The following is a 9888-nucleotide window of genomic DNA, read 5'->3' as shown; positions in this document are numbered from 1 at the left end:
GGGTTGCTGCCAATTAAAATTTATGCTTTTATTGTTTATGGCCTTATGACCTTTTAAATTGCAAGGGTATTTAAAATCCGGCTTCCCGAAGTTCGTTTTCTTTCTAGTTAAGTTAACAGATCGTTTACAGAGTCTATTCCGATAAGTTATCGGGGACAGTGCTCATCACTAACAGCTGGTAACTAACAGCGCACATGTTGCCATCACAAGAAGAAGAAGCAGCACATTCAAAACAAATAAATATTTGTTTAATTTTAGCAAATTTTAGGAAGATAAACAAGTGCTAGCCAAAATGCCAAAGGTGAAAACGGAAAAGAAAACCCGCATCCACACCGAGGTGCAGAAGCAGGGTAAGTATATTTGGTAAATCAACCAAAATACAAAAAGTAAACATTTCGCACCAAACCAGGAATCGTATTCAACAAGGACTTTGGGCAGCACATCCTGAAGAATCCGCTGGTGATCACCACCATGCTAGAGAAGGCAGCCTTGCGCGCCACCGATGTGGTGCTGGAAATCGGTCCCGGTACCGGCAACATGACCGTACGGATGCTGGAACGTGCCAAGAAAGTAATCGCCTGCGAAATCGACACTCGGCTAGCGGCCGAGCTGCAGAAGCGCGTCCAGGCAACGCCGCTGCAACCAAAACTGCAGGTCCTCATCGGAGACTTCCTTAAGGCAGAGCTGCCCTTCTTCGATCTCTGCATTGCCAACGTGCCGTACCAGATCAGTTCGCCGCTAATTTTCAAGTTGCTGCTCCACCGCCCGCTCTTTCGTTGCGCCGTTCTCATGTTTCAGCGTGAGTTTGCTCAGCGCCTGGTGGCCAAGCCGGGCGACAAGCTCTATTGTCGCCTGAGCATTAACACCCAGCTGCTGGCCCGCGTCGACATGCTCATGAAGGTTGGAAAGAACAACTTCAAGCCGCCACCAAAAGTCGAATCGAGTGTGGTTCGCCTGGAGCCAAAGAACCCTCCGCCGGCAGTCAACTTCACCGAGTGGGATGGCCTCACGCGTATCGCCTTTTTACGCAAAAACAAGACTCTGGCAGCCACCTTTAAAGTCACCTCCGTGCTTGAGATGCTCGAGAAGAACTATAAGCTGTATCGTTCGCTGAGAAACGAGGTGAGTTTATTCATATTTTTTTAATCATATTTTTCGATGTAGATTGTTATAATAATATTTAATATGAAGAGAATATTTATATGTATTTATTAATTGTTATGTTTATTTTCCCACAGCCCGTCGAAGATGATTTTAACATGCAAAACAAAGTCATTGGCATCTTGGAGGAGTTGGACATGGCCACCAATCGTGCGAGAAGCATGGACATTGACGACTTCATGCGGCTCCTTATGGCCTTTAACTCCGCTGGAATACACTTCAATTAGTCATATTTTGTACAATATTAACACCCACAATAATATACATAAACGTTAAGCCAATGAACTTTAGTTAACATTGTTATGAAAACCGGTATGTTTATTTCTGGTACAGTATATATCGGATAAAGCAACCAATGTAAGCTTGCAGTTTATTGTGGGTGTTTGTATTTTACCTTATCTTTTGGGAATTTTCAGGGATTGGATTTAATTATAATGAATTTTAATCGGATTATTATGTGTACCTCCGCATCGACTACACCAAAGTGAATTTAAATCTGATCAGCTGATGTACATAGTGGAGAGGGATTCACTGACAAGTTCAACTGCGCAATTAAAAACTAGTTGATTAACAGCTTCGAATCGATCAGTCGCCGGCCGATCGCCTCCCACTGCAGTACGAGAGCGAATCAAGATCATGTCAATCCATTCACTTGGAACGCTCTTGGTGCTATTTAGCGGTAGCCTTGTTCTCGGCCAGAACCCGGATCCAGCCGCGGAGAAATGTGAGTGTTTACAAATTATAATATTATTTGAATTCATTTTTTTTCCCCTTAGCTTGCACATTTTTCAAGAAGACAGTCTTTGAGCAGAGCATTCCTATAAGCCCCTTTTTTCCCAATGCACCGATTACATATCATACACTCGACTCCTGCAGTGGGTCGCGACCCCTGATAGTGGACGGGACACCGGCGGAACCCAAAGAATTCCCACATGCAGCGAGGCTGGGCCACCGGGATGCTAATAATGAAATTAAATGGTTCTGTGGCGGCACCTTGATCAGCAATCGCGTTGTGCTCACAGCGGCACACTGTTTCTATACCAATTTGTACGTACATCTGAGGAGAATTTTCCAACCTCTCCCTTGCAAAAATAATGATAATGTATAAACTCCTTTTTTCGCAGAGGAGCGGTCAACGTGGTCCGGTTGGGTGAGCTTGAGTTCGACACTGATACGGACGACGCTGAGCCCGAGGACTTCGGCGTGTCGCGGCTTATAGAACACGAAGAGTATAGGGATCCTGCCCTCTATCACGACATTGGCATGGTGCGGCTCGATCGGGAGGTGAAGTTCAACCTGTACAAGCATCCCGCCTGCCTGCCCTTCGACGACGGCGAGCAGCACGAGACTTTCATTGCAATCGGTTGGGGCCAGAAGGCGTTCGCTAGGAAGGAGTCCAAGAAGCTACTAAAGGTTCAGCTGCGAGGCTATGGGCAGCGGTGTCTGGAAACCACAGATGCGAACGAAGAGTTGCCCAATGGCTTTAACACCACCATTCAGCTGTGCATCGGATCGAAGGACAACAAGGACACCTGCAACGGAGACTCTGGCGGTCCGGCATTGGCCTATCACAAAGTGTTTACTTGCATGTACCATGTAATGGGCATCACCTCGGGGGGAGTCAGTTGCTCCACACCCGATATACCCAGCGCCTATACGAGGGTCCACTACTACCTCGACTGGATCAAAAGGGAGTTGGCGAAGACCTCGTAGAGTCAATCGAGTTATGAAGTTATGTTTAATTTAACTAAATAGCGAATTTTCTTTTCTTAGAAAGGAATAAATGTAGAAAATAAAAAATGTAAATGTACGATTTATTCAAACTTCCCAGACCGGTTTGGTGTGCTCAAGTCATAACTTAAATTTCATAGAATAAGATCTGGTTTTAATTCCACAAAAAGCAGTTTTCATTTGTGTTTCCATTGTTGATTTTTGAATAAATATTTTAACTTATGTTTAAGTATACTTATACCGTTACGTGACTCCTTATATATCAGATATATCAGTGCAATAGTAACCTTTTGAAGACCTTCAAGTACTGCAAATATTTAAAACCCGGAAAACTGGCTTTGTTTTGTATATTGCTTCGGGTTGGTCAAGTCGTGAGCATTGAATATATGTATGAATGCTCAATACTTGTAGTGTAAGCCCCTATAATTTATTCAATTTCTTATCAATACTCAGACTTTCCCAGTATTTAATGGCTCTCCTGCGATGCACTTCAGAACCCAAAACCGAATCGAAACTCTCGTAAGACAGGCTTTATGATCATTGGCGATAACGCTGTCAGTAGCTAACACATCGTAGAGGCAGCCAGACGATGAAATCTGAAATGTATTTCAGGCTGGGATTAACATTGCTGGTTCTATCTGTTCAGCTGGTGACCTGTCAAGATCCGGACCTAGTGAGAAGTGCGCGTGTTTTCATATTCTGGAGGATTTATGCTAAGATATACTCTCTACAGCCTGCACCGCCTACAAAAAGGATGTTTGGGAGGAGACATCTGAGTTCAGACAGCTTATGGAGGGCTCAGCGCCGATCTACAAGACTGAGGACAAGTGCACCAGCTATGCACCCCTCATAGTTGGAGGCGCACCAGCCTCACCCAAGGAGTTCCCTCACGCCGCCCGGCTGGGCCACCGCGATGAGAATGGCAAGACGAATTGGTTTTGTGGTGGAACTCTTATAAGCAACCGTCATGTGCTTACGGCAGCCCATTGCCACTTTGGCGAGGAGTATGTTTATAGATAATATATATTACAATATACTTATAATATGTAAATTTATAGCACGGGCTCTGTTAATATTGTTCGGCTCGGTGAACTAGAGTTTGACACTGACGCCGACGACGCTGATCCTGAGGACTTTAGCGTAAAGGACCACACGTTGCATCCCGGCTTCGATCATCCCGCTCTTTACAATGACCTGTCCATTATACGGCTGACTAGGACTGTTTCCTTTAACGAGTATAAGCATCCTGCATGTCTTCCGTTTAGCGACGGAAAATCGGACACGGCCTTCGTCGCCATCGGCTGGGGACAAAGAGAGTTCGTTCCTCGGCTTGGTGCGGAGACCAAAAAACTCCAGAAGGTTAAGCTCTTTAACTATGGCACTCGCTGCTCTATAACCGCGGAGAAAAATATAGAGCTGCCCGATGGGTATAATGCCACCACGCAAATCTGTATTGGGTCAACGGAAAACAAGGATACCTGCAACGGCGACTCTGGCGGACCGGTACTGACCTACCATAAGCAATATCCTTGCATGTATCATGTAATGGGTATCACCTCAGTTGGAGTTGGCTGCGACACACCCGATGTACCCGCCATGTACACTAGGGTGCACTTCTACCTCAACTGGATCAAGCAGGAGCTGGCCAAAACGTAACGACATGAATTTGCTAAATATTTCTGACTCCAAAAAGCTTCTAAATAAATGTAAAAACAATAACTACGATCGAACAGGTAAAGAATTTACTCAACCAATCAACCCCTTCCATTAATTATCGTGTTTTAATTTGCATATTCTTTTAATATACGAGTAAACAAATAGCTTTTATATCGCGCTAAACGTTTCCGAAGAACCCGCTGGGAGAGCGAGAGATTTTTGTTGGCTTTTACCCGATTGAACCTTCGTCTGTGAACCGCAGCTAAGATTGATCGGAAGCCAGCAGATCGATCGATCAGTAACTGATTGGGAGTGAAACCCGTTCGCAACGAATTTAAGCGGTGTAGACCTCGGGGAGAGTAGCTCTCAGTTGATCTCCGATCTAAGGTAGAGATGTGGTCTTCTATGCTCACTACCCTCTTGGGAATTCTGCTGGCATGTGTATTTGGCCAGCATCCGGATATAGTCAAGTGTGAGTGCACCAAATACGTAGTATCTTAAAGATATATGCCTAGAAAATCATATTTTGTATACTACATTTATATTCTAAGCTTTACAACTTTCTTAATGGGCTAATAATAGTCTCAAAGTCATATAATAATATTAATAATTCCGCCCTAGCTTGCACGAGATACAAGAAGACCGTGTTTGATGAAACAGTCCACTATGGATTACTCCTACCCGGAGCCGCGACTCTTAGCCGGGTCATCGACAATTGTCGTAGTTATTCGCCTCTTATTGTGGGCGGTCATCCGGCTCAGGCCCGGGAATTTCCGCACATGGCTCGCTTGGGACGACGCCAAGATCTGGGCATTGACTGGTTCTGCGGCGGTGTTTTAATCAGTGAAAGCTTCGTCCTTACAGCTGCCCACTGTCTGGAATCGGAGAAGTAGAATTTAAAATCTAGAAAATCTCAAAATTTATTTTAAAATTACGAAATCCTTATAGAGGAGACGTGAATGTGGTGCGTCTAGGCGAATTAGACTTTGATTCGTACTTAGACGACGCTGCTCCCCAGGACTATAATGTGTCTGGGTACATTACCCATCCGAATTATGAGGATCCAGAGTTCTACCACGACATAGGAATGATCAAACTGAATGAGAATGTGATCTTTGATATTTATAAGCACCCAGCGTGTCTGCCATTCCAGGATGATCAGTCCAAAGACACTTTTATTGCCGTTGGATGGGGAAGCACGGATCTGGCTGGGAAACCCTCAGCCAAATTGCTGAAAGTGAAGCTAGATCGCTACGCAGAGAAGGTAAGAATAATTTGACTTATCCAACTGCTCCGGAATCGAAGGCACTTATAAGTTATCCTGTAGGTTTGCATGAGACTCTTAGCCCGGCAAGTGGAGGAGTATCCAAGAGGATTTGATGCGCGAAACCAACTCTGTGTGGGTTCCGGTATGGCCCGAGATTCGTGCAACGGCGATTCGGGAGGGCCTCTGCTGATATACCATCTTGAATATCCTTGCATGTACCATGTCATGGGAATCACATCGGCGGGTCTGACCTGCGGCACTCCCGGAATCCCTGGAATATACACTCGCGTTTATCCCAACTTGGACTGGATAACCCGAACAATGGCCAAGTTTTAAGAGTCTTAATAAAACAAAAACCCGTTAGTGTTATTAAAAACGTAAATTATAAAATATAAATCAAATTAAATGATATAGATTGAATTACATTGCATTTTGAATTTAAACTTTTTAAAAGCACGAAGTGAGTGATGCATCCCTAAGCTATCGATAACTAGCATCTATCGATACGGACATCGATAGTTGTTTACCTTTTTTTCCAAAAAAAAGAAACATTTACAAAACAGAATTTTGTCCCACAATTTGGCGAATTTCATCGCTAATAAAATGTAATCGGTTATACAGCGCCGGAAACTGCATCACACTTGGCCATTGCCCGCATCTTTCCCGTTCCCGGCCGTGGTGCACATTAATTCTGTTTCCCGCATATACACCTGAGATTGCCAAATTGTGCCGGACCAGCCAGGACCATGGAGCTGGAACGCGAAAAGGAGCAGGAGCAGCAGATTGAGCTAGAGCAGAAGCAGGAGATGGATGTGGCGCAGTCTTATATAACCCGGGCCAAGATGAACCCGGCCAAGAAGGACAACGAGAAACGGCGACGCAAGGATGCCATGCGAAGGGTAATTAAAGTCCGCCATAGTATGTGTGTGTATGTGTGCGCTGGTGATATGAGTGTGTGTATGCTCGTATCCTGATAGGAAGTGGTCCAATTTGTCCAGTTCAGAGAGACTAAATTACCATTATTGATGGAAATTGAAAATTTAAATAATATGTACTTAAAAAATACATTAATAGAACCCTCTTTGACGGTCATTACTTTCACTGCTTTTGCTAATCCCTCCTACATTTCAGGTCTCGATGATTTTGAAAAAGTGTGACTCGCTCCGCTCAGCGGATGACCGACAGTTTCTCGATAAACATCCGGATATGGTTAAGGCGACCAAGAAGCGTAAGGAGCGCGTGGAGATCTACAAGGAGAGGGTAGTGGAGCGCGAGGATGCGCCGCACGTGATCGAGGCGAAGGTGGAGCAGCTGGCCAACATCATATCGCAGGCAAAGCACTTAGTTTGCTATACTGGCGCAGGTATCAGCACAGCGGCATTGATTCCGGACTATCGTGGCAGTCAGGGCATTTGGACGCTGCTGCAGAAGGGTCAGGATATTGGAGAGCATGATCTATCCAGCGCAAATCCCACCTACACGCATATGGCCCTGTACGAGCTGCACCGCCGTCGACTCCTTCATCATGTGGTATCACAGAACTGCGATGGCCTGCACCTGAGATCCGGATTACCGAGGCATTCGCTGTCCGAGATCCATGGCAACATGTATGTGGAAGTGTGCAAGAACTGCCGTCCAAACGCCGTCTACTGGCGTCAGTTTGACACCACAGAGATGACCGCCCGCTACTGCCACAAGACCCACCGGCTGTGCCATCGATGCTCGGAGCCCCTGTACGACACCATCGTTCACTTTGGGGAGCGAGGCAACCTCAAGTGGCCGCTGAACTGGGCGGGAGCCACGGCGAGTGCAGAGCGAGCGGATGTGATTCTCTGCCTTGGATCCAGCCTTAAAGTACTCAAGAAATACACATGGCTGTGGCAGATGGATCGTCCGGCGCGCCAGCGGGCCAAGATCTGCGTGGTTAACCTGCAGTGGACGCCCAAGGACGCGATAGCCAGCATCAAGATCAATGGCAAGTGCGATCGGGTGATGGCGCAACTGATGCACCTCCTCCACATTCCAGTGCCCGTTTACACCAAGGAAAAAGACCCGATCTTCGCACATGCTTCGCTCCTGATGCCCGAGGAGCTTCACACACTCACGCAACCGCTGCTAAAGAACGCCGACGAAGAAGAGGCCTTTACAACAACCACCGAGGAGACGCAGGATTCGACTATCTCCAGCGAAAGTTGCAGCTACAATTATAGCGATCTGCCCATCGGAAAGGGACCGCGCATCCGTACGCCCATTAAGAACGGACGACGGGTGAAGACCAATCTGGAACTTCGTCAGAAATATAAGTTACCCAATGGTCAGGATGAGGAAATCAAGGTGGAGCAACTGGACACCAATGGTGGGGTGAAGAAAGAGGAGAAGAACGGCACCATTCTACAGCTGGAGACGACGGAGACATCTGTTAAAATAGAGACTGATGAGGTTAAACTAGAAGTAATCGACAGCCAGGTGACCTTCGTAAAACAAGAGCTGCATCTGCTTGAGCTCTTGCCCAAGCTGGAACCATTGTCCCTCAAAGAGGAAGCAGAGGAATCAGTAGAGACGCAGGTAGTGGTGGCCAATAGTCAACTGGAGCTGCCCAAGCTAGTTGCCATTCAGAAATCTACTGTGGCAAGCAGTACCGAACTCCCGATTGAGGTGAGACTAGAACCCATGGAATTGCCACCGCTGGTGCCTATTGGAGCACCCCTGAGTACGCCGTTCGTTGAGCCCAAAATTGTACTGCCACCTGCCTTTCAGGCGCTTAACATCCAAGCCCAGAGCGACTCCAGCACAGAACACGACGAAGAAGAGGAGGAAGAGGAGCAGGAGGATCAGGAAGATGAAAATATCCTCGCGCAAGTGGATTTACTGAGGCAGAACACCGATGAAGAACTCCTCCGCCAGCTGCCAAGCTGGTACGACGCGAAGTACGCGTATTCTGGCCTGCACAGCATTCTGATACCGCCGCCAGCGGATCTCAATATCTGGAACTTGCAGGTGGTGCCCAACTTTGCCATGAACCGCTCCGCCGCCAGCTGTGACTTCTGCTTCGATCGCTATGCCGAGCTGGAGTGCCAATTCTATCGCCGCTGGAACCTCAATCAGCGCAAGCACAAGAAACGCGCCAGAAGCGGCCGGTTCGTGGTCTGCGAGTGTTGCCCCACATCTGATGATGACGATGAATACGACGAGAATATATCCTTGGCGCACATTGCGGCCGCTGAGACGGCCAAGCGAAGGCAACAGCTGAGCACTAGTTTTCCCCGAAAGCTGGCACGCACCCAGGCCGGGTGGTACGGCAAGGGCTATAAGAAGGGACGCAAGCGACGTTAGATGATATGGAAATCTTCCTCCCAATAAACAAGGATGGGTTGATTTCGATAGCTGAAAACCAATTAATCTATTGGGGAACAAGACGGTTTTTTTAACTAAAGGTTTTGCGTTAAAACCTAGTTTCTCTTATAGTAGCTGTACGATATCGACCCAACCTTATCCGAGATATGCATACGCCCGCTTCCATAGTATTTTAGCTGTGTAGGATCATAAGTCATAGTATAGGCTAGGGTTCCGTTTTCATAATTTATACATTTATGTAATTTAAGGCGTCAGCATCCCGTGTGTCCTTGTTATTTGAAGGAATGGTCCTGTAAAATATTAATGTAATGTTGCTCAGTTTTTGTCCTTATAAGTTAACTATTTAAGTCATCAAGTTTAAGTAGTGTTTTAATTTGTGTACTTTGCCCGTCACTATTGTGAAACAGAGATATTGTTTCACCGAGTATCAATTTGAGTATCAATTAATTGAGTAGTTTTTATGAGTTTACATGCATATGTGTTTTACTTTGAGTCAATTTTATTCGGTTTAACTTAACGCACGTGCACGTGTTCCAACTCCAACTTCCGCCCTTTATTTTTGTAAGTTGAATAAACAAGGCAAGCATTTTGCTGTAATGATATGCAGTCATGTTTAATTTGGACGACTATTTGGGACTCTAAAAGAAATACATTTGAACAGAAGGTTGCTATGCGACAGAAGTTATTTAAAATTATTAAAAAGAAGTAGTCCAACTACT

The 9888-nt window shown here is 45.9% G+C and overlaps 5 protein-coding genes across 6 annotated transcripts; all 5 read left to right on the top strand.

The window, feature by feature from the left end:
• The first annotated feature begins 157 nt into the window (after positions 1 to 157).
• LOC110177309 (putative dimethyladenosine transferase) lies at positions 158 to 1442 on the top strand. The gene is made up of 3 exons (XM_020943974.2): positions 158 to 350; positions 410 to 1122; positions 1239 to 1442. Exons 1-3 carry the CDS (start codon positions 293 to 295, stop codon positions 1386 to 1388), a joined length of 921 nt encoding a protein of 306 aa, XP_020799633.2. The 5' UTR covers positions 158 to 292; the 3' UTR covers positions 1389 to 1442.
• A 135-nt stretch (positions 1443 to 1577) lies between these two features.
• On the top strand, positions 1578 to 2967 carry LOC110177308 (serine protease snk). The gene is made up of 3 exons (XM_020943973.2): positions 1578 to 1885; positions 1938 to 2208; positions 2286 to 2967. Exons 1-3 carry the CDS (start codon positions 1798 to 1800, stop codon positions 2872 to 2874), a joined length of 948 nt encoding a protein of 315 aa, XP_020799632.2. The 5' UTR covers positions 1578 to 1797; the 3' UTR covers positions 2875 to 2967.
• A 378-nt stretch (positions 2968 to 3345) lies between these two features.
• Positions 3346 to 4663, top strand: LOC110177320 (venom protease). The gene is made up of 3 exons (XM_020943994.2): positions 3346 to 3572; positions 3626 to 3896; positions 3951 to 4663. Exons 1-3 carry the CDS (start codon positions 3482 to 3484, stop codon positions 4546 to 4548), a joined length of 960 nt encoding a protein of 319 aa, XP_020799653.2. The 5' UTR covers positions 3346 to 3481; the 3' UTR covers positions 4549 to 4663.
• On the top strand, positions 4490 to 6191 carry LOC110177321 (serine protease snk). Of its 2 annotated transcripts, none has more exons than XM_086826723.1 (5): positions 4490 to 4625; positions 4703 to 5020; positions 5170 to 5437; positions 5497 to 5812; positions 5876 to 6191. In XM_086826723.1, exons 2-5 carry the CDS (start codon positions 4942 to 4944, stop codon positions 6149 to 6151), a joined length of 939 nt encoding a protein of 312 aa, XP_086682849.1. In that variant the 5' UTR covers positions 4490 to 4625; positions 4703 to 4941; the 3' UTR covers positions 6152 to 6191. The 2 variants fall into 2 exon arrangements, with proteins under 2 accessions (XP_086682849.1, XP_020799654.2); XM_020943995.2 differs by having other exon boundaries at positions 4552 to 4625; positions 4714 to 5020.
• Positions 6192 to 6297: 106 nt separating this feature from the next.
• Positions 6298 to 9771, top strand: Sirt7 (sirtuin 7). The gene is made up of 2 exons (XM_020943956.2): positions 6298 to 6714; positions 6947 to 9771. The coding sequence occupies exons 1-2, from the start codon at positions 6562 to 6564 to the stop codon at positions 9146 to 9148; spliced, it is 2355 nt and encodes a 784-aa protein (XP_020799615.2). The 5' UTR covers positions 6298 to 6561; the 3' UTR covers positions 9149 to 9771.
• Positions 9772 to 9888: the final 117 nt, after the last annotated feature.

The sequence above is a fragment of the Drosophila serrata genome, unplaced genomic scaffold (genome assembly GCF_035046125.1).
Source record: "Drosophila serrata isolate PLE 108 unplaced genomic scaffold, ASM3504612v1 contig_162, whole genome shotgun sequence".
NCBI lineage: Eukaryota > Metazoa > Arthropoda > Insecta > Diptera > Drosophilidae > Drosophila > Drosophila serrata.
This window is presented reverse-complemented; position numbering and strand designations above follow the sequence as displayed.

Excerpts from the sequence above, each read along its gene's own strand:
- LOC110177320 (XM_020943994.2), top strand. The coding sequence starts at position 3,482 with ATGAAATCTGAAATGTATTTCAGGCTGGGATTAACATTGCTGGTTCTA. Across the intron at positions 3,573-3,625 it reads AGATCCGGACCTAGTGAGAA|CCTGCACCGCCTACAAAAAG; the intron begins GTGCGCGTGTTT and ends TACTCTCTACAG. Across the intron at positions 3,897-3,950 it reads CATTGCCACTTTGGCGAGGA|CACGGGCTCTGTTAATATTG; the intron begins GTATGTTTATAG and ends GTAAATTTATAG.
- LOC110177309 (XM_020943974.2), top strand. The coding sequence starts at position 293 with ATGCCAAAGGTGAAAACGGAAAAGAAAACCCGCATCCACACCGAGGTG. Across the intron at positions 351-409 it reads CACCGAGGTGCAGAAGCAGG|GAATCGTATTCAACAAGGAC; the intron begins GTAAGTATATTT and ends GCACCAAACCAG. Across the intron at positions 1,123-1,238 it reads ATCGTTCGCTGAGAAACGAG|CCCGTCGAAGATGATTTTAA; the intron begins GTGAGTTTATTC and ends ATTTTCCCACAG.
- LOC110177321 (XM_086826723.1), top strand. The coding sequence starts at position 4,942 with ATGTGGTCTTCTATGCTCACTACCCTCTTGGGAATTCTGCTGGCATGT. Across the intron at positions 5,021-5,169 it reads GCATCCGGATATAGTCAAGT|CTTGCACGAGATACAAGAAG; the intron begins GTGAGTGCACCA and ends ATTCCGCCCTAG. Across the intron at positions 5,813-5,875 it reads TAGATCGCTACGCAGAGAAG|GTTTGCATGAGACTCTTAGC; the intron begins GTAAGAATAATT and ends GTTATCCTGTAG.
- Sirt7 (XM_020943956.2), top strand. The coding sequence starts at position 6,562 with ATGGAGCTGGAACGCGAAAAGGAGCAGGAGCAGCAGATTGAGCTAGAG. Across the intron at positions 6,715-6,946 it reads GCAAGGATGCCATGCGAAGG|GTCTCGATGATTTTGAAAAA; the intron begins GTAATTAAAGTC and ends CCTACATTTCAG.
- LOC110177308 (XM_020943973.2), top strand. The coding sequence starts at position 1,798 with ATGTCAATCCATTCACTTGGAACGCTCTTGGTGCTATTTAGCGGTAGC. Across the intron at positions 1,886-1,937 it reads GGATCCAGCCGCGGAGAAAT|CTTGCACATTTTTCAAGAAG; the intron begins GTGAGTGTTTAC and ends TTTTCCCCTTAG. Across the intron at positions 2,209-2,285 it reads CACTGTTTCTATACCAATTT|AGGAGCGGTCAACGTGGTCC; the intron begins GTACGTACATCT and ends CTTTTTTCGCAG.